The following is a 22,221-nucleotide window of genomic DNA, read 5'->3' as shown; positions in this document are numbered from 1 at the left end:
AACAAGATTTTCTATATACAATACTATTTATCTTAAAATTAGGTCGAATGAAAAAATGACAAAAAAATACACGTGAGGTTGTGTGGGGGAGGGGAGGTAGCCAAAAACCTCACCAAATATCACCAAGGGGGAGGGGGGGTCAAAAAGTATCCAAAAACACCTCGCGTGATTTGTGCACAACCCCTAAGACAATAAAATGTATCGTTATGGGTGAATATTGATTTTCTTTTACTGACCCAAAGTCGTTATCACGTGTCGACTGACGCCATGGAAAGAGCAAGTACATAGTTGCTAATGAATATTATAACTAATTTCCAATCAACTGAATTGATTCACGTGTGGAAATTATTGAATAGATAATTTAGATAGGAAACCAATTGTCATGATAACGTTATTAAGGTTACTCGGTATTAAGAACATTTTGGATAACTGGATAACTTACATACAGCGTTGGCCTTGTAAATTTATTTACATGGTATACTTACCTTACTTCAAACAGGTTTCAAAAAAAGTTCTCATATAAAAATGGACTTAAGAAACTACTACAAAACTATCCGTACACTCTAAACCCCTTTTTTGAGGTTTACTACTCATTGTTGTCTATTCAAAAACTTATTCTTACCAGTGTTTTCTTTTCTTTACAGATGGAAGCTGTCTGGAGCAATCAACGGGACTAATGAAGCAATCCGCAGCCGGGATATTGGACTAGCAGCCTCTCGATCCGCTTCCAAACGCAATAAAACAACACACCCCTGCCATTTCAAACCAAACGTCAGGCGCAAGCGAAAATAACCTTTATCGCACTAGCAGAAAGAAAACAAAATTGCAACCACGTCTCCCGATGGCTAAGCTCGGAGTGGAGCTAAACGGAGCGACATGTCAATTAACACTCGTCCTAACCCGTAATCAAATCCGCCACAAAAGTAAAATACTTCACGACACATTCCTTACTTGACTCAGCGAAGATTATTTCCAATTGAAAGCTGAATAATAAAGACGATAAATCAAAACCAATGTATGGTAAAGTCAAGAAAACGAAAGCAATCGTCCTCCGAGCCAGGGACGCGTATGGCGACTCAAAGACGTAACTCCCATGGTCCACTGCCTAGCTTTATTGCTTTACCTTCGTGTCTTTTCATACTAGTGTCTTTAGTGCCGGCAGACGTGGCATTCGCCGCGGTAGACTTCAACGACTCTGCTCTCAACATAGACTTCATCATTAGCCCGAATTCCACTTTTAACTGGACGCTTTTCGACGACAATTCAACTGTAACCAAAACTCTTCAAGACAACATCAAGCACACGAAGTATTCCACGCCAGTCACGATTCTTATGGTCACTATATTTATGATAGTCATCTTCGGCACGATCGTCGGCAACATTCTAGTTTGCGTTGCTGTTTGTTTGGTGAGGAAACTTCGGAGACCGAGCAATTACTTGATAGTATCGCTGGCGGTGAGCGACTTGTGCGTGGCGATAATGGTCATGCCCGTAGCGATGGTTTACGATATACTCGGCACATGGCCGTTCGGTCCAGTGGTTTGCGATTTCTGGGTATCCAGTGACGTACTATCCTGCGCGGCGAGTATTCTCAACCTGTGTATGATATCCGTAGACCGGTATTACGCGATCACGAAACCTCTAGAATACGGTGTAAAACGTACACCGAAAAGAATGCTGTTCTGTGTTTTTATAGTCTGGATGGGGGCAGCGTTCATATCGCTCCCGCCCGTTTTAATACTTGGCAATGAGAAGACTGATACATCGTGCTCTGTGTCACAAAATCAGGGATACCAGATATATGCGACGTTTGGTTCGTTTTATTTACCACTATCCGTGATGATAGTCGTGTACTACAAGATATTTAGTGCGGCGAGGAAAATCGTAAAAGACGAGAAACGCGCTCAGTCGCATCTGGAGTCGCATTGTTATCTAGAAATCAATGTGAAGAATGGTGGAGCCGCTGAAGCGAAGCTGCTGGGCAGTCAACCAGTCCCGGCAGCGGCCAGAGGTTCGACGGCCAGCACAAACACTACAGTAAGTATAGTTGTTATGTATATACGAACTCATGACCTAGTTATGACGCCCTGGTCGAAGATTGATTGATGTCCAATCAAATTATAATAGGTAAGCGATGAAAACAACATTAACGCCGATTGTGGAAAAAGGCGGACATAATTTCATAGGAAAAATAAATAGTAAAAGCTTTTTAGGTGATTATACCAAGAACAGGTCTACTCATGGTAAAAACTATTTTAAAATAGTGTTTTGTGCCAAAATTTAAAAGATACTTTTGACTAATATTTTCCTACTTTTTTTTATACCACATCGGTGGCAAACAAGCATACGGCCCGCCTGATGGTAAGCAGTCACCGTAGCCTATGAACGCCTGCAACTCCAGAGGTGTTACATGCGCATTGCCGACCTTTTAAAAACCTGTACACTCCTTTACTTACTTGTATAAATTAAGTTTTCTAAATCTAAATATAACACTGCTTAATTTAGTTGTAACAATTTTAAGTCTGTCAAAGTACCTATAATTACGTCTTCCTCAAAGTTAATTAATTTTAAGGTTCCAAAAATACCTTAAGTAATTACAAATTTTGTTACTTAAAATATTAATTAATGTTTAATTTCATTTGTTACAGTGTAGCGTAGACAAAACAGAAAGCAGCATAGGGCGGTGTTTTAGCGGGCAACGCAAGTCCAATGAATCCCAGTGTCCTATGCTTCAGCAGCCTAAAACTCCTACGAGACCTATTCACACCATCAACAGATCAGCTCAGATGGTACACACACCTGAAATTAAGCTACCAATCAGGGATAACAGGCGAAGGCCATCTTTAGAGAACAAGTCAGCTTCGAACCGGATTCGCTCTTCGCTATCGACGTTTGCTCAAAAGAGTCATATAGCTAAAGACCTACTGCATTCATCTCAGTCGCCGCATCAAAAGAAATTACGCTTCCAACTGGCTAAGGAGCGGAAAGCGTCCACAACTCTCGGAATAATTATGTCAGCATTTGTTATTTGCTGGCTGCCTTTCTTTGTACTTGCTCTTATAAGACCTTTTGTCGAGGAAGGGACAATACCCGACGCAGTAAGCGGACTCTTCTTATGGCTAGGTTATATAAACAGTTTGCTTAATCCTATAATTTACGCGACGCTTAACCGTGATTTTCGGAAACCGTTCCAAGAGATCCTGTTTTTCCGGTGTTCGAACTTGAATCACATGATGAGGGAGGAGTTCTACCATAGTCAGTACGGGGACCCTGATCATTATTGCGTGAACACTACTAAGATTCAGAACTACGACGAAGGAGTGGAGATCGTGTCAACGGCCGACCGCGAGGAGACACGAGCGTCGGAAAGCTTTCTATGATTGTCGATGCACGAGGTCACAACAGACCTAGATACTGTGATCTAATTAAGACTTTTATGATAATATAAGCCTAACAATAAGCCAAGGTCTAACGGTTTGTTATTTTGTTTTAAGACAGAAATGTCTGCTGACAGAGATATGAATCTTAATTTAAATGTAAATTGAACGATTTAAGGGCTTTTGTGGAAAATTACAAGTATTTAAAATAAATCATGTTGTAATCTGCACAAATTTTTGAAATAGAAGTAAGTTATGATTTTTGTATTCTTGCAGTTACTGCTTGCAGTTAAAAACTTCACACCTGAAAAATTAAGCAAATATTGTATTTCAATTTTCCTTTTAATTAAGTTCTTATCTCTAATATATTATGCGTCATATTTTATTTATATGTTCTTGGTATGTATTATTTATTCGTAACTTACTAGTCGTTGCTGTTTGTTAATTGTGATTTTTTAATAGTAACAAAGTATTAATTATGTAAATTGTATATATTGAATAAGAAATTGTCTTGGTACGTAAGGTTTTCATAATTTTAAGGTGTTTCGGATTGACCAAAGATATTTAAAGTAACACGATGTGTTTTAAAGTTGATGTTAATTTTGGGGTATTGTAAATAAAATTGGGATTTAACTTATTGACATTTAAAGTAGTAGCCAAAGGTATTTTAATCCATGTGATAGTAGATATAGAAAACTCTATTATATATTAAAATCTATGTATTGTTGTAAATATTTGTTTCATTATTTAAGATATACGTAGAATATTATTGTTTTGTGTATTAAATAAATATGTACTACGAGATATGTAAAACGAGATATTGTTTCACTCGTCTACAGTGCACTAAATGCAGTTTTTATTAAAACAGTATTCTTGTGAGGAACTTATAGATTCAAATTATTATTTTTTCGCTTTCTGGAGCCCATTTAACGTCCGGGATTACACTAATGTTATTAAAGTGTCACAAAAACTCTATGCAATTTGATAATTTGTCGTTCAAAAAACTAGGTAGTTTTAGGCCAAGAAAAAATCTTGTCAAAAAATTGGATGATAATTTTAAAAACAATAGGCCGTTGTATTCTAGACCATTCTGAAGAAATATTTCTTATTAACAGTCACAATTACCGTCTAGTAATTAAAAGGAGTTGTTAGGTAATTGTTTGTTACATAGTAGTATTTTACATTGTAACCATAGAATCCATAAATGGGAATCCCAAATTATGTAATAAGAAATTGGTACTGCCATTATAGTAAAATGCCATTTTTCTGTACAAAAAAAGAATAGTCGTTCGTTGTAAAGGTTGTTTAGTTATCATTTATGTATTTACTTATTTTATTTAACCATCATGCCCATGCACCTAAACAAGTAATTACTTATATCTTCTCTGTCGTATCGCTCTTGACAGAGCGGTCGTGGTCACGTTGAGGCGTCCGCATCGGTAGTAGAGGCGGACACAGCTCTTCGCACGATCTCCCGCCATCTGTTACTTATATATTTAATAGATATAATTATGTTTGTGATAATTATTATTTCCACCAAATTCTTTTCACATAATTTATAGGTATGCACTTCTTTATTAGTGGCCCTATTCGAACTTTAAGATACGTCAGTTAATAGATCTAGAAACGATTTGGATTAGATATGTCAGTGTCAAATGTGACGTTTCTTCAAACAAAAACGTCACTTTTGACACTGACACATCTAATCCATATCGTTTCTAGATCTATTAATTGACGTATCTTAATGTTCGAATAGGGCAGTAAGTATTATTAATTTGTGAGATTTTAAATACAAAGATATTGTACATATTGTTAAAAATAAATAATATAATTTTATGTAATAAATAAGAATCTGAGCACACAGGGACACCCGTTAGTTAAGTAAAAATAATATTAAAAATCGTTGTATATAAGCGAAAATCTCACTATCACTCAGCAAAAACATAATAATTAAGTACTCGTACATCTTTAAACCATAACATTACAGAAAAAAATCTCTTTTTACTAACGTGTGTCCCTGGTTGTTAATTTGTATAAATTAAATTATATTGTAGATGAATATAATTCGCAGATACCGTGTGGGGAAACTACGCTTGGAAAAATAATAAGTCGACAGTTCATTCGATTGATGTAATCATTGACTAATAGTGGATTTTATTTTACGTAGTTCCTGTCTTCTTGAGGCCATATAAAAAGACCGTGTATACGCGGCTTTATAATTCCCACATTTACGCGCGACCAATCAAAAGGCCCGATTTCATGAACACACATAAACGATGCATTGTAACTATGTGACAAATTTATAAAGCCACGTACAGATGATCTCATTTATAATGGTTCTTATAGATAAGTGTTTGTGTATCTCACAACACTTCATATTAATGGAACTTTCCTTTCCATGTTTAAGATATTAATAAGGAAAGTATATCCAATGATGTTCTTGACTTGTAAGAAATCAAAATGCCATGTTTTGCCATTAAATTGTTGTTACATAGAATAATTTTAATGCTATGTTTCAACTGTACAATTCGCCATTCATAATGTGAAATTTTGCCTATCTGTGGGTAAATTTAAATGTAAATAATTGGTTATTTATTTGCTATGTCTTACTACCCACCATTTTAATTTATATTCTCAGTAAAACGTGCGCAATATAATATGTAATAAGTGACTCTACATCTTGGTATCTTTATGCAAAACTTGTGAACTTTGTAGTGGAGAGATGAAACTCTAAACTTTCGGCTAACTGTATTTTTCTTATGTAGGGTCCTAAAAGCGACGAAATAAAGATAGATTTCAAAATCTATTCTGACTTTAATTGTATCTAAACTTTCAGCGATTATTTACCTACTATTATCGAAGAGTTATTAATTATGGGCCCGATTCGGATTTTGAAATAGACATCTATTAGACATCTTTTAGACATCACCAAGATACGATAACGATATGTTTAAAATCTAACCTGTCAAATTTGATATTTGTGCGATTCTGGAGATACTCTTGAACGATTTCCACAAGATATTACTTAGAGATCCAATTCACATCTAATAGATATCTTAAAGTGACATTCCATTTCCAACTGCAGCTGCAATACTGTTCATTTTACTATGGAAACGCGTCGCTGTCATTGTCAATTTCCATAGTAAAATGAACAGTATTGCAGCTGCAGTTGGAAATGGAATGTCACTTTTACTCTATCTAACGTAAAAGTGACATTGGTTGCCCGAATTGCGCTGCAAAAGAGAACTAGTTGATATCTAAACTATAACGTATCTAGAATGGATGTAGTACGTGTCGTGTCTTGTGAATATCTTGATGTTCGAATACGGCAATATGGGAGATGTATATAAGGGCGAAAAAGAATCCGTGCCTAAAGACACGGCTAAAGCTAAAGCTTGACAGCTGAAATATATGGCCCTCTACTGTACTTTTCCGTGCCAAAGGGTAAATACGGGAGCCTATTACTAGGACTCCACTGTCCGTCTGTCGGTCATCAAGCTGTAACTCATGAACCGTGATAGCCAGACAGTTGAAATTTTCACAGATAATGTGTTTCAGTTGCCGCTATAACAACAAGTACTAAGAATAGAATAAAATAAATATTTAGGTGGGGTCTCATACAACAAACGTGATTTCTTTACTGTTTGCGTAATGATACGGAACCCTTCGTGCGCGAGTCCGACTCGCACTTGCCTGGTTATGTAATTAGTAGTGGTTAGACCAAGAAAAGTCTGCAACGATTTTGATAGCATACGCAGTACAAGTGTTATTCATACGTCATAATTTCACAAAAGTTTGACGTTTAAAATAACCGTCTAACTCTAAAAATATTCACGCTCGCTGTTTTCTACCAGTAGTTATAAATAATAATAAATAAATAAATAATATTATACATAGCTAGCGTGGGGACTATAGCCCAAACCCTCTCGTGCTTGAGAGGAGGCCTGTGCCCAGCAGTGGGACGTAAGTATATAGGCTAAATAATAATTATTATTAATAAATGTTATAGGACATTTTTACACAAATTGACTAAGCCCCACGGTAAGCTTAAGAAGGCATGTGTTGTGGGTACTCAGACAACGATATATGTAATATATAAATACTTAAATACATAGAAAACAACCATGACTCAGGAACAAATATCTGTATCATCATACAAATATATGCCCTTACCAGGATTCGAACCCGGGACCATCAGCTTCATAGGCAGGGTCACTACCCACAGTACCCACTAGGCCAGACTAGTCGTCGAAAGGAAGTTATATCACAGTTCCTAATAATTATGTTTTATGTATGACATCGCGTGAGCGCTAATGATTATGAGCCTCGCTCTCATCGCACCGTTTATCGTTTATCACTTATCACTGGCATTGACCTTTGTCAAATCTTTTCGCGTGACACTGGTGAATTAAAAATACAAACAGTTAATTAAATGGATACAAGTACAAGGCCTATGTTCAGCAGTGGACGTCTTATAGCTGAGATGATGATGATGATGAAGTACAAGTTTTTTTGGTTATCGCTACTAGACTGACGACCCGGTGTAAAGGCCGCTGGATGCGGGTGGTGCAAGACCGGTCATTGTGGCACTCTTTGGGGGAGGCCTATGTCCAGCAGTGGACGTCCTCTGGCTGATATGATGATGATGATTGGCCTATAGATCAAATATCTTAAACCCAAATCAAACATCACAAGTAGTAAGACATATATCAATTTCGGGCAAAAAGAAAAAACCGGGCAAGTGCGAGTCGGACTCGCGCACGAAGGGTTCCGTACCATAATGCAAAAAAAACGGTCACCCATCCAAGTACCGACCACTCCCGACGTTGCTTAACTTTGGTCAAAAATCACGTTTGTTGTATGGGAGCCCCATTTAAATCTTTATTTTATTCCGTTTTTAGTATTTGTTGTTATAGCGGCAACAGAAATACATCTGTGAAAATTTCAACTGTCTAGCTATCACGGTTCGTGAGATACAGCCTGGTGACAGACAGACGGACGGACGGACGGACGGACGGACGGACGGACGGACGGACGGACGGACAGCGAAGTCTTAGTATGTAATAGGGTCCCGTTTTACCCTTTGGGTACGGAACCCTAAAAATCATGCAGTTAATGGATATCTCACCTTTGCGCAATATAGAACCTCTAAGTTTATACCAATTAGATGCCAAACCACCAACCTTGAGCCATTTCCATTTAAATAAGTCATAAGCACCAAAAAATTCCAACAATAATGTACCTTATGTCGCAATGCTTTAAGTAGATATTTCTGTAACATCGCTGGAGTCCATACGTTTCTGGATATACAATGGGACAGCTTCAGGCGATAGTTTGAGTGTTGATGACGTAAACTTTAGTGGAAGTGGCAAGTTGTGGCGACTTCCGGAGTCTAAGTGGAGATATATGATACTTGTTTACCGTGGTTTTATCAGGGAAAATAAGGCAATCTCTACGTGACGTGATAACCTGACTATGCTACGGAAAGGTCAAGCGCACGCAACTATAACCAGGTGTGGCTCACTTCGCCATTACATCGCTTTCCAACAGGTAGCTACAAGTACATCCGTCCCACACCAATTTTGGTGGCTAGCCATAAGCCGCGCGTGGCGCTGTCGCCACCTAGCGGTCATATCTGTCCTAATCGTAACAGACGCGCAAAGTGCTCCTAAATTTACTATTTCTATCCAACTCTCCGAACAACTTCGAATGTTTCTAATGTTTCTAGTCCATCTTTTTAACCAATTTGAAAAGAAGGGGGTAGGTACTTAATTTTATTATACGTAGGCATATTGTTTTCCTGGATGTTAACCAATTTCTCGAAGAAGTCTCAACCGATTTTGTTTTTTTTTATTTGGAAGAGTTAGTGGTTGCCAGAAGTATCAGATGATAAGGGAAAACCGTAAAAGTATACAGCTTTGCCATTTAACATAACTTTGCCCACCGCGTCACTGCTGATAAAGATCATAAAGATGGCTTTATTTATTGAAGTATTATACTTGTGGTTTAAGTTTACACGAACACGGAGCAGGTAAGTATTTATTTGGAAGAGTTAGTGGTTGCCATAAGATTATCAGATGATAAGGGAAAATCGTAAAAGTATACAACTTTGCCGTTTAACATAACTTTGCCCACCGCGTCACTTTCTTCAGAAAGTGTATCTGTAACTACTTTTAAGTTATTTCGCTTTTACTGAACTGTGACGCGCGTTGGGCAAAGTTATGTTAAAGAGCAAAGATTTATAATTTTGCGGTATCATAAATCATCTATAATTATAGCGATTACATTTTTACAGTAACTCGTGCAAAATGCTCTCAGAAAGTTACATTAAATGAAGAGGAACTGCTGATGAAGATCACAAAGATGGCTTTATTTATTGAAGTACGAGTAGTATACCTACATGTGGTTTAAGTTTATACGAACACGGAGCAGGTAAGTTAATAAATTACTTTACAATGTGTTATTATGCCTTTCTGTAGGCCTTGAAAAGTTTCATTTTGATTATGATCAGGCCTTGAATAACAAACTATTCTAGAGATATTAAAGTTTGCAGGAACAAAATTGTTCAGAAACTGGCTGATGACTGTGTTCGTAGTTTATACAGTATGTGTCTGACCATGGGGCTTTAATTCCAGGGCTTGATTTTACTCTCTAAACTGAGCTACTTTTACTATGGGACCAACCCTAAAATCGGGGAAAAAATTTTGGCTTTTCCATAGAAAACGTCGACATCTGATCAGACAAAATGTACGAAGAAGTAAAAAAAAAATCAGGATTTCGGGGTTGGTGCCATAATTAAAGTAGCTCAGTTTAGCGAGTAGAATCGAGCCCTGGATTTAAAGCCCGATGGTCAGTAACACCCTGTATTAATGACAATTCTTAGACAATCTAATATTCCTTGTTTTCTTTAAAATTTGCTGAAGGATATTCATATAAAAATGCAAATTCAAGAGTAAAGTCGACGGTTTTGAATCTTCAGACACGTCACTTGCCTTTTGTGGCATAGGAAGGTTTTGATACTTTAAAGTCGATAAAAGTTATTTCATTCATTTTACTTTAATCGTGTATTTTAGGTAGATATTTAAATAAAAGTAAACAAATAATTTGTATATTTTCGGGTAGTTATAACATTTATTGGGTTAACCAACCAAATGCAAAACCACCCAGATCTGTCACTGTACGACCTGACTTTAACCTACATTATTTGCTCATGTAATGTTTTCATCTACCCTCATCTGACTTAAGGAGCCATTTGAGGGTACATTTTGTTTACTTTTATTTAAATAGGGGAGACCTAGGTGAGTTGTGACAGAGGAGAGTTGTGACATTGACGATTTTTTGGAATCTAATAACTGTTAGCGTGCGTTTGTTAGCTCGCAACGCGCGCTATTGCGACCTAGTTTTTAGTTAATAGATTCCAAAAAATCGACAATATCACAACTCTCCTCTGTCACAACTCACCTCGGTCTCCCCTACCTAAAGATACAGACGATAACTACTGATGCCGAATGTCCTGCAATATTTTAAACCACACAGCAAATCAACGGGCCTCGTCGCCGCAGGATTGGCTTGCACCCGGGGGACCGGTTGCGCAACGATTGGATTTCCGCCAGACAACGTTTGACGCTTTACAGGTATTCTCGGGGGTTTTGCCCTGTGATCGCCAAAGACGTCAACTGACGTAAGGTTTGTCCAGACGGGCACAATTTTTCGCCATTCTGATTAAATTTTCCGATCAAATAAGGCCGTTCGGACTCAAACGCCAACTTGATAATTTTCATCAATTTTAAATAGCTAGTTATTAATTTCGTTTAGTTGTTCCACTGTATATATATTGTATGTAAATAAATGATTTAATTTTTTTTTAAGGAGCATTCCATGAAATTGTCTACCGTTGTCCCGTACAAACGCGAAGTTTCTGAAGATTTAAAGGTATAAGAGATTCCTTTTCTATGACAAATGGTCAAAAATATGCACAGAAAAATAATCGCCTGCTTTAAATGCCGAAAAAAAGTCGCAACATAGGAAATAAAATGCGTTTGTACGGGACAGCCCGTGGAATGCTCCTAAATTAACGGTGATATTTCAGCGCTCTAGGTCGTTTCTCAAAAAGTTGGCACCGCCACCTGTAAATAGGTTTATGTTAGAACTTTTTTTTCGTTATGTACTATTTTTATATATAAAAAATTAATACATATTTAGAGAGACTTTTTACACAGAGGCCTAATACTTTGAAAAAAAATTAATAAATATTGATTACAAAAAAAAATATTGTAACTACGTTTATCCGTTAACCTGCCGTGTCCCAACGCGAGGTACTGATGTTCCGAGCTATGAAAACCACCCAAAATATTAACTTAATTTAACGGCATTACCGTATTTTATTAACATATATCCTTAAGTTTTAAAGTATTACTATCGCATAACAATATTATACTTATATTTTAAGTTATTCGGCTTCAAAGTTTGTCCAAGGCAATTCTTAACAGTCACCTGGCGCGTCACATTCACGACGATTGTATAACCCCCACCGCACCTTTCCCGTCTCACTCCGCACGAGCTGAAGCCGTCACTCATCAGCTATCACCTGGTAGGACGAAGACGTGGTTATTGTGCTTCGCAAATAAAACACAAACGACAAAGTATCGGAAATTGGAGTTTGTAATGGGTAAGTACTCTTTATCCTGGAGTCGATATCTTGCTAATTATGTAACCTATCGCATTACTATCAAGATATGTAACGTAAACAATAGTTTAGTTTTATATGCCTAAGTGTGGAGTTCATCAAGCTAATACATTTTGTGTATTCGCGATATAACTGCCATTTTCCCCATCACCTGCATATCGTCCACCTGGCTAAAACTGCCAGGTGGATGAGATTTTGCGGCAGGTTAATGTCACTGATACCACAACTAATACTCGTAACTATATAATTATATAGCGGTTATATCGCTTTTGTGTGTTAATTTAGGAATAAAAACTATCCTGTCTGTTAAAACTGCATATTATTGAAATTTTTGTACTTTTGTCTTAAGTCTCGTTAACCTGTCCAAAAAAGTCAGGTGAATGATGCAATGGCAGGTGAACGAAGCGTCCTTCACCTGCCATATGACAGGTGATCGATAATTATTTAAAATCCACGTTACATATACTCAAACTAGATTTGTGACGTCCCACGGGAAAAGGTACCTTATGAGGGTTTTTAGTTTTAGACATACAGGGTGAAATTTAATTCACTGGCCAAATTGAAACAACCGAAAGAACTCGAAAAAATATTAAACACGTGTTTTTTCTTTTAATACCACTCAGTACATTTTTTTCGAAATAACTCATCATCAAGTTGTCCTAAAAACCTCGTACGTTATGGTGAACCGACAACTACCCACTACACCCGCTTCTCTCTTATCAGTTAAGGTCATTGACACCCCGCCCCTCCCGCTGTTTGCAATCGCGTCACCAATTATGAACCCTATTGCAGCGAGATTACCTACATAAGTTGCTAATTTTTCCTTTCATATTAACGGGCTTAGAACCGTCAAAATGCAAAGGCAACCCATTTTTAGGGTTCCGTACCCAAAGGGTAAAACGGGACCCTATTACTAAGACTTCGCTGTCCGTCCGTCCGTCCGTCCGTCCGTCCGTCCGTCCGTCTGTCACCAGGCTGTATCTCACGAACCGTGATAGCTAGACAGGTGAAATTTTCACAGATGATGTATTTCTGTTGCCGCTATAACAACAAATACTAAAAACAGAATAAAATAAAGATTTAAATGGGGCTCTCATACAACAAACGTGATTTTTGACCAAAGTTAAGCAACGTCGGGCGGGGTCAGTACTTGGATGGGTGACCGTTTCTTTTTTTTTGTTTTTTGTTTTTGCATTATGGTACGGAACCCTTCGTGCGCGAGTCCGACTCGCACTTGCCCGGTTTTTAATCTAAAATGTTATTTCTGACTAATGATTATTAACAAAACGTCCGTGGCTTAAAAACAATGAGTAAAAACTAGGTCAGGAATCTTTGCATTCAGGCGTATTTAAAAAATTGAATCAACTTACGTACATTTGATGAAAATCGACGCAATTAACGAAAGTCCCACGAGATGGTACTCTTGGATTCAATCCTTGTCTGCGAAGGCGTGGAACGGATTCCATTTCGTATAATCTTTGTGCACCACGTATAACACCGTACCACTTCGTAATATTCCCGGTTCGAAAACATTTTTTTTAACCTTAGTACGCGCGCGATTATTATTTTAAGGTTGGCGAGTGACGAGTGACTAATCATTTATGCTTACCGTTATGTTTACCGCTAGCGCGGAATGGTTTAGTTTAGACTACCCTCGAAATTAATAAACCTGCCTATCATCGCCAACACTAACTGGGTGGACCCTATTGCAACGATTATAAGGTTTAGTGAAGGTCAGATAAGGGTTTTGCTGATGTTGTTGTTAAAACCTACTATTAGGTTTGTTTACATTTGTGGTAATAGGGTGACCACGACTCGTGGAAAATATTTAAAAATTGAAAAATGAAAATTAAAAAAAAAGTGTACTCTTTTTTTTCGCTAAATAGATTCCTTAAGTGTAACCTAGTGCCGGGAATGAATATGGCCAGTGATTTAAATTTCACCCTGTATATTAAAATGTTTTGTAAAAAGTATAAGTATATGCAGATTAGTCCCGTTCTTGTCAAAACCCAGTTCTGATGATGGGATCTATGAAGAATCGAGGGAACTCCTCAAATCTTAAAGGCATACATATAGTGATTTTTGTGTTTTTATTTACAAATCAAGCATATACATTCACAAAAGTGACATTGGATGAAGTGGAACTGCTGATGAAGATCAGAACGGAACTCTTCAACGATGCATAGTTCACGTTTGGCGATTTGTCCTCTTCGTTATGTTTGTTAAGCAAGATAAGTTTATAAGCTGCATTTTTGTCAATCTCGAGTTCTGATGATGGGATCCATGAGGAATCGAGGGAACTCCTCAAACCTTAAAGGCATGCGTATAGTGACTTTTGGATTTAGATCAGAAAATCAAGCATTTTCATTAAAAACTGTCGCATTTGATGAAGTGGAACTGCTGATGATGATTAGAACAGAACTCTTCAACGATGCATAGTACACGTTTGGCGATTTAGATTTTGACTTGGATTGGGACTGGGGCTGGGACCCGGACCCAGACTCGGACCCGGACTGTGACTCGGACCCGGACCTAGACTCAAACCCGGAGTCGGACCTGGACCTGGATCCCGGCTCTTATCTGAACCTGAACCCGGACCTAACCTGACCTGACCTTGCACCAAACCTGAGTTCCACTAGGTACTGCGAGGGTTCAACATCAGCTCTATCTTGGGTACTGCGCTCCCAAGTGCTCATCAAGACGTGTCGAATGACCAAAACAGCATGTGTCTATGTTGCATCAAACCTGAGTTCCAGTAGGTACTGCGAGGGTTCAGCATCAGCTCTATCTTGGGTACTGCTTTCCCAAGTGCTCATCAAGACGTGTCGAATGACCAAAACAGCGTGTGTCTATGTTGCACCAAACCTGAGTTCCACTAGGTACTGCGAGGGTTCAGCATCAGCTCTATCTTAGTAACCACTTTTCCAAGTGTTCATCAAGACGTGTTGGATGACCAAAACAGCGTGTGTCTATGTTGCACCAAACCTGAGTTCCACTAGGTACTGCGAGGGTTCAGCATCAGCTGTATCTTAGGTACTGCCCTCCCAAGTCCTCATCAAGACGTGTCGAATGACCAGAACAGCGTGTGTCTATGTTGCACCAAAACTGAGTTCCACTAGGTACTGCGAGGGTTCAGCATCAGCTCTATCTGGGGTACTGCTCTCTCAAGTGCTCATCAAGACGTGTTGGATGTTGGATGACCAAAACAGTGTGTGTCTATGTTGCACCAAACCTGAGTTCCACTAGGTGCTGCGAGGGTTCAGCATCAGCTCTATCTTGGGTACTGCTCTTCCAAGTGCTCATCAAGACGTGTTGGATGACCAAAACAGCATGTGTCTATGTTGCACCAAACCTGAGTTCCACTAGGTGCTGCGAGGGTTCAGCATCAGCTCTATCTTGGGTACTGCCCTCCCAAGTCCTCATCAAAACGTGTCGAATGACCAAAACAGCGTGTGTCTATGTTGCACCAAACCTGAGTTCCACTAGTTACTGCGAGGGTTCAGCATCAGCTCTATCTTGGGTACTGCTCTTCCAAGTGCTCATCAAGACGTGTTGGATGACCAAAACAGCGTGTGTCTATGTTGCACCAAACCTGAGTTCCACTAGGTGCTGCGAGGGTTCAGCATCAGCTCGATCTTGGGTACTGCCCTCCCAAGTCCTCATCAAAACGTGTCGAATGACCAAAACAGCGTGTGTCTATGTTGCACCAAACCTGAGTTCCACTAGGTGCTGCGAGGGTTCAGCATCAGCTGTATCTTGGGTACTGCCCTCCCAAGTCCTCATCAAGACGTGTCGAATGACCAAAACAGCGTGTGTCTATGTTGCACCAAACCTGAGTTCCACTAGGTACTGCGAGGGTTCAGCATCAGCTCTATCTTGGGTACTGCCCTCCCAAGTCCTCATGAAGACGTGTCGAATGACCAAAACAGCGTGTGTCTATGTTGCATCAAACCTGAGTTCCACTAGGTACTGCGATGGTCCAGCATCAGCTCTATCTTGAGTTCTGCTCTCCCAAGTGCTCACCAAGACGAGTTGGATGACCAAAACTGCATGTGCCTATGTTGCACCAAACCTGAGTTCCACTAGGTACTGCCAGGGTGAATAGACAGTAAGATTGAATGTTTACTTATTCACAGAAACTTGTTGTTAAATTGGGAATCGAATCGAAGGTGAGGTGGGTCAGAATCCAAAATTTTAATCATCGTGGTGGACAATAAGGTCCCTTTTTACAGAAGATGACACATTTTTCGATTATTTTTAGAAGGCATTGAAAATGATGTGGTGGACAGGTGGATGACACTCATTACAGGTGAACGATGACAAGAAACCAGGTTAACGGCAACGGACACAGGTTAATGACGCCTCTCGATAACCTGTCAATATTTTCATTGGAATTTGTACTTATTTCTCGATAACCTGCTTCTACTATCGATAACCTGGAGACAAAATATCTTTCACCTGTCCTTGATATCATTAACCTGAATTTCAAACGCCTATATCTCCTAAACTAATTGAAGGAATTGCTTCCCTTCCACATTTTCTAATAGTTAAAGTTGCCTTTTAACGATCCCAATAAAAAAAAATGCGAAAATGCAAAATTTTTGAAAAACGTTAACGTTAACCTGGCGGTGCCAACTTTTTGAGAAACGACCTCTAATAAATGCCCCCAAAGGCAAATACTAACGTCATAAATTGGTATTCTTGCGTCCGCACCCTATTTTATCGGTAATATCGGTCATAATCGGCGGTCGAATTCGGCGAGCCAAATTGCTGATTTGATCGGGCAATTTAATGAGATTGGCTAAAAAGTGTTTCTGTCTGGATAAACCTGTCCGCGGCTAATACAGCCCAATACAACCTTCGTGCATTTTGATAAGATTCACTACGACGCGCCGCTATTCTATACACTTTGCGCGCGACGCTAATAGAAACTCGCAGGTGGCGTTCAAAGGGTTAATAAAGGTTAATAAATTAAAGGTTAATAAATTAAAGGTTAATAAATTAAAGGTTAATAAATTAAAGGTTAATAAAGGCAACTCATGGAATTTCGCTAATAATTTTCTAAAATTGAAGTTACGACGGCGCAGAATACTTTTAAATAATGAAAGCAAACTGGTATTCTGTTTCGTATCTCTCAATGTTATGCCCTCACGTCACAGTTTCATGATTCGAGGGTTATTGATGAATATGTTTTGAATATGTTTTAAATAAAGTAGGTAAAAGCTTGCAAAAAAATCGAATATAATTTTAATATCGTTCTTGAACTGTATCGTTGTCGCCAAAAGTAAGTCTCTTAGTAACTTTTCCGAATTTTAAAGTTAAGTTTGATATATTGGTACAACAAAATTTATTAGTTTTAAAATAGGTACACTCATGTTTTATAACAAACAAAATAGCAGCCTCTACTGTGACATCCGACGCAGTCGTGTTCAATTTCAGAAAACATGCAATTCGGGTCAGCGTTCAACAATTTTCAGCGGCCGGGGCCCTATTTCATAAAGCTACAATTTCACAACTCTAGACTGCAATGAAACGATTGAAATACTATTTAAAACTTTAGCTACAACTTATTGTTACTGTAAATATGTGTGTGTGTGTGTGTGTGTATTGTTACTGTGTAATTGTTGTTACTGTAAGTAAAAACATATCTTGTACAAACTCGTACGTAGCTTTATATTATATGCCAGGTGGATTTTGTACCTGTAAGGGGCCCACTGATTAACAGTCCGCCGGACGGTATCGGCCTGTCAGTTGTTCGGAACTGTCAAAATTTTATTCTAACTGACAGGCCGATACCGTCCGACGGACTGTTAATCAGTGGGCCCCTTAAGTCTAACCATACAAGCTATAGTACCTACCTAGGTATATATTATGTAAGTCGTACTACGTAAACAAACCAGAAAATATGAAAATCAAATGTCTGGAAAATCACGGTATCTGAGCTACATATTTTCTTACAAATATACCCATAGAAAAGAGATTTTAAGCAAATAATTTAACACTTTATTATGGACGCTAAATCGAACACAACAAGGTTGAATTTTGTTTAATTTGACTGATAAGGGGTTTAGAAATGATTTTACTCGTACATTGTCATTATGAGCTCACGTTTGTTGTTTGCCAGCGGTCGACAACAAACACCTACAATGTTTAAACATGGCTGGGTAAATTTGTTTCAAATGGTGATTCTAATGTACGAGTAGAATTGAAGGGATGTTCACAAAAAAAAACAACATAACTGACTACACTGGACCCCTATTCGACAAGCGACTGACGTATCGTGTTGATCTCCCGTTGATGTGGGAAAAATCATAAGTTCTCGAATACGTACAATGTCAAAATTTGACTTTAACAATCCACAGTTAGGGTGACAAGCAAACCAAACCGAACCACCCTTAGTTTAGAGTTGAGTTTTGGTTGTACCAAATGATATTATCCACCGTTGATGGAATCAACACTCAGTATGCAATAAAATCAACTGTTGATTTGACGTGGATGCGAAATGACGTGACGTGGACCTGAAACGATTAACAATGTTCTTAAAAAAGTGTCAACCGCTCTAAGAGTTATGTTGTTTTTGTAAACATCCCTTCAATTACTACACAGGGACCTACTTTTGAGAGATTGACACAAGACAAAATGTGGCTATAATATAATATGTGGCGAACTCAACGGCGTGTACTCGTAGAAATAGTTATTTTCACCACACCAGCTCGGAAAGGCTTACTTTGCACTTCAAAAACTGATAGCAAAGTTATATTTTATTCACATGTGAGGCAAAGTAATCAAATGTAAATTTTGAGTTATTTTCTTATGTTTCCTGGTAGAATTGACTTTTAAATGATGATTTTGGATGATAAATATTTAATAACATTAATTGGGATTTGGTTTGGTTTGATTTTGTTTAATATTTTACATTTAATATTTGCTTCGGGTTGGTGTGGTGAAAAATTTTGTGTTTCACTCGGGGGCAAATTTTGTTTAACCCTCGTGCTTTGAAACCCTCGCAACGCTCAAGATTCCATTTTTCGAACCACTCGCTACGCTCGTGGTTCAATTTTGGAATCTTTCGCTTGCTCGGGTATCAATATTAGCACGAGCGGTTTAACAACAACTTTGCCCCCTTGTAAAACAAACAACTATTATACCACTCACTGGCACCTACTGCCAAACATTGGTGGTCCTGGCCCTCTGTTCACTCTTTGCACTCGTGGTTCAAACCAAAAAAAAAATTTTCACACTTCAACTTTGAAAACTTGCTAAATTTTCACTAATTTTTGCACAAATTTTAGGAAAAAGCAAGAAAAATGCCACATATCGAACGCGGGCATACTCGCAGACAAAGCTAGTTAAATTATAATGCCAATTGCAAATTTCAGCAATAAACAGATTAACCAAAAGCAATTTCGCAGTTCGGATTAGCTGGCTCATTGACAATTGAAATCCGACATTGTTGATGAATCATCATTATCATTTGCATGGGCAGGAAATAGAAACATTATTGTTTAAAGTCGGTGGCTTGTTCTGGAAATAAGTCTGGAAAATAATAACGTAAGTATTTTTTAAGGAAATAGAAATCAAAAATCAAAACCGGGCAAGTGCGAGTCGGACTCGCGCACGAAGGGTTCCGTACCATAATGCAAAAAAAAAAAACAAAAAAAAGCAAAAAAAACGGTCACCCATCCAAGTACTGACCCCTCCCGACGTTGCTTAACTTTGGTCAAAAATCACGTTTGTTGTATGGGAGCCCCATTTAAATCTTTATTTTATTCTGTTTTTAGTAATTGTTGTTATAGCGGCAACAGAAATACATCATCTGTGAAAATTTCAACTGTCTAGCTATCACGGTTCGTGAGATACAGCCTGGTGACAGACAGACGGACGGACGGACAGCGAAGTCTTAGTAATAGGGTCCCGTTTTACCCTTTGGGTACGGAACCCTAAAAACCATAAACGAACGGTCGAAACTGAAGGTCCTGGCATGGTGCTAGAAATGAAACTGCAATAGACTGCAGAGTGCTAAGTGAAAAGTACGAGCACTAATATCTCAATTACCCGGCTACGACGAAGCAAAAAGAGGGTTATGATTTTAACTAGTATATATGTACAGTCAGCAGCAGAAGTTGCTAAGCGGGCGAGGTGTTCAAAATTATCTTGACACTCTCTTATTCTTTAACAATAAAGTCGCGTCAAGATTATTTTGAACATCGGGCCAGCTTAGCAACTTCTGCTGCTGACTTTCGGTAAGTATTTTATTATTTAACTAGGACGTGTACTAAGTCATATCATAAGCCTATAAGCAAACTGCTAGCTAGCTAATAGCGAGTGGTAAATATCAAATGATATTTCGTACATAAGTTCCGAAAAACTCATTGGTACGAGCCAAGATTTGAACCCGCGACCTCCGGATTGAAAGTCGGACGTCATATCCACTCGGCCACAACCGCTTTTTGTTAGGTAGGGGAGACCGAGGTGAGTTGTGACAGAGGAGAGTTGTGTCATCGTCGATTTTTTGGAATCTATTAACTAGAAACTAGGTCGCAATAGCGCGCATTTGTTAGTTCAAGTTACGAGCTAACAAACGCAAACTGTTGCGACCTAGTTTCTAGTTAATAGATTCCAAAAAATCGACGATGTCACAACTCACCTCGGTATCTCCTAAATGCCTTAAAATCATCCAAATGTTGTTCTCTCAACGAGCTAACTGACGCCAGGTGGCTTTCGTGATAAGTGATAAGATAACAAAGGTATAATAAACGTACCCGCATCTATGAATTTGCGCCGACGACACATAAATATCAATTTGAGCCGGTCTGGTGAAGCCCATGAAACATTACCATTCCATTATCCTGTCCATTTGTTGATTTAACGCTTCTGAATTTAACAGATCCTTTCGGAGTAATAACCTTCATGTGCACAAAAGCTTTTCATTAGTGATGTACCGACTATTGATTTGGCCGACTAGCTGACTAGCCGACTAATCGGCGCTCGGGTGGCCGATTAGTCGGCCGACTAGTCGGCTAGTCGGCCGGGTCATTAGTTTCGTCTAACTACGGTTCAGATGCACTTAAAAACATCCGTTTTACCCCTTTCTATTCATTATATTATACTATAGTAACATTAGTAACGCTGAAAAATGAAATAAATAAAAAATTCCTGAGGCTATATTTCGACAACCGGACAAGAAAGCGACCAAGCGGTCAATAATTCGAACAAAAATTTTCGTAAGCACCCGAAATAGGAATTTGGGTAAAATACTTGAAAAGCTTATGGTAAATATTTGCTTTTTATTTCTTTTTGCCCTGTTTTTCTCTGTCATTTATAAAGTGCCGACTAATCGGCCATTTTTGTCGCCTAGTCGCCGACTAATCGCCGACTGCAAATGAGGCCGGATAGTCGGCATTCCCGACTAGTCGGTACATCCCTACTTTTCATTTACCCGTGGTTTACACGTGTGGTAAAATAATTTATCAATAAAAACCGAGCGGTCTACGTCCGTGTTTACCATATTCCAGAATCTAACCTCTTTATTCATAAACGTCTACTAAAGTTGACAAGCCTATAATAAGCGTTTGTCTCTTTCTGACGTATCAGTATGATGGAAAGGGACAAACGATTACTAACGGCTTGTCAATTTTAGCAGACGTTTATGAATAAGTGGGTAAATGTCTAAAATTAATATTCCTTTGATGTGACCAAAGCTTTAGCATTAGCTTCCTAATAGCAAGGACATATGTAACTTCGTATAAGATGAATAAAGTCTAAGAAAAAAACTTGCCTCGGAAATCAAGAAAAAGTCATTCTCGGATAGATGGCGCAATACACCTTTAGCCTATTCTCGGCTAGATGGCGTGACGACACCTTTTCATATTTAAGAATTTTAACACATAGAAATCAGTGAATGAACATTGGTCAAAATGATATAATAGTAGATTGTTAACCAAGGGTTGAAAGGCACCCATTTCTGTCGAGGTAGTTTGGCGCTCGAACGCAGTGAGAGCGCCAATAGTCCGAGACAGAAATGGTGCCTTTCACCCGAGTTAAACACTCTACTTTTCATATCGAATGCGAGGAAACCAAACAAGACAAAGCAATTTCGCAAAATCAGTAATGGAAGTACCTAATAGATCTACGGCCATGATTTATTTTCCTTAGGAC

The 22,221-nt window shown here is 38.5% G+C and overlaps 1 protein-coding gene across 1 annotated transcript; it reads left to right on the top strand.

Annotated features, from left to right (window-relative positions):
- The first annotated feature begins 596 nt into the window (after positions 1–596).
- LOC134675114 (5-hydroxytryptamine receptor 1-like) lies at positions 597–6,181 on the top strand. Its single transcript, XM_063533274.1, has 2 exons — positions 597–2,037; positions 2,649–6,181. The coding sequence occupies exons 1-2, from the start codon at positions 1,018–1,020 to the stop codon at positions 3,378–3,380; spliced, it is 1,752 nt and encodes a 583-aa protein (XP_063389344.1). The 5' UTR covers positions 597–1,017; the 3' UTR covers positions 3,381–6,181.
- The last annotated feature ends 16,040 nt before the right edge of the window (positions 6,182–22,221 follow it).

This window comes from Cydia fagiglandana, chromosome 21 (assembly GCF_963556715.1).
Source record: "Cydia fagiglandana chromosome 21, ilCydFagi1.1, whole genome shotgun sequence".
Taxonomy (NCBI): domain Eukaryota; kingdom Metazoa; phylum Arthropoda; class Insecta; order Lepidoptera; family Tortricidae; genus Cydia; species Cydia fagiglandana.
The sequence above is the reverse complement of the archived record's forward strand: the minus strand, read 5'-3'. Positions and strand labels throughout refer to the sequence as shown.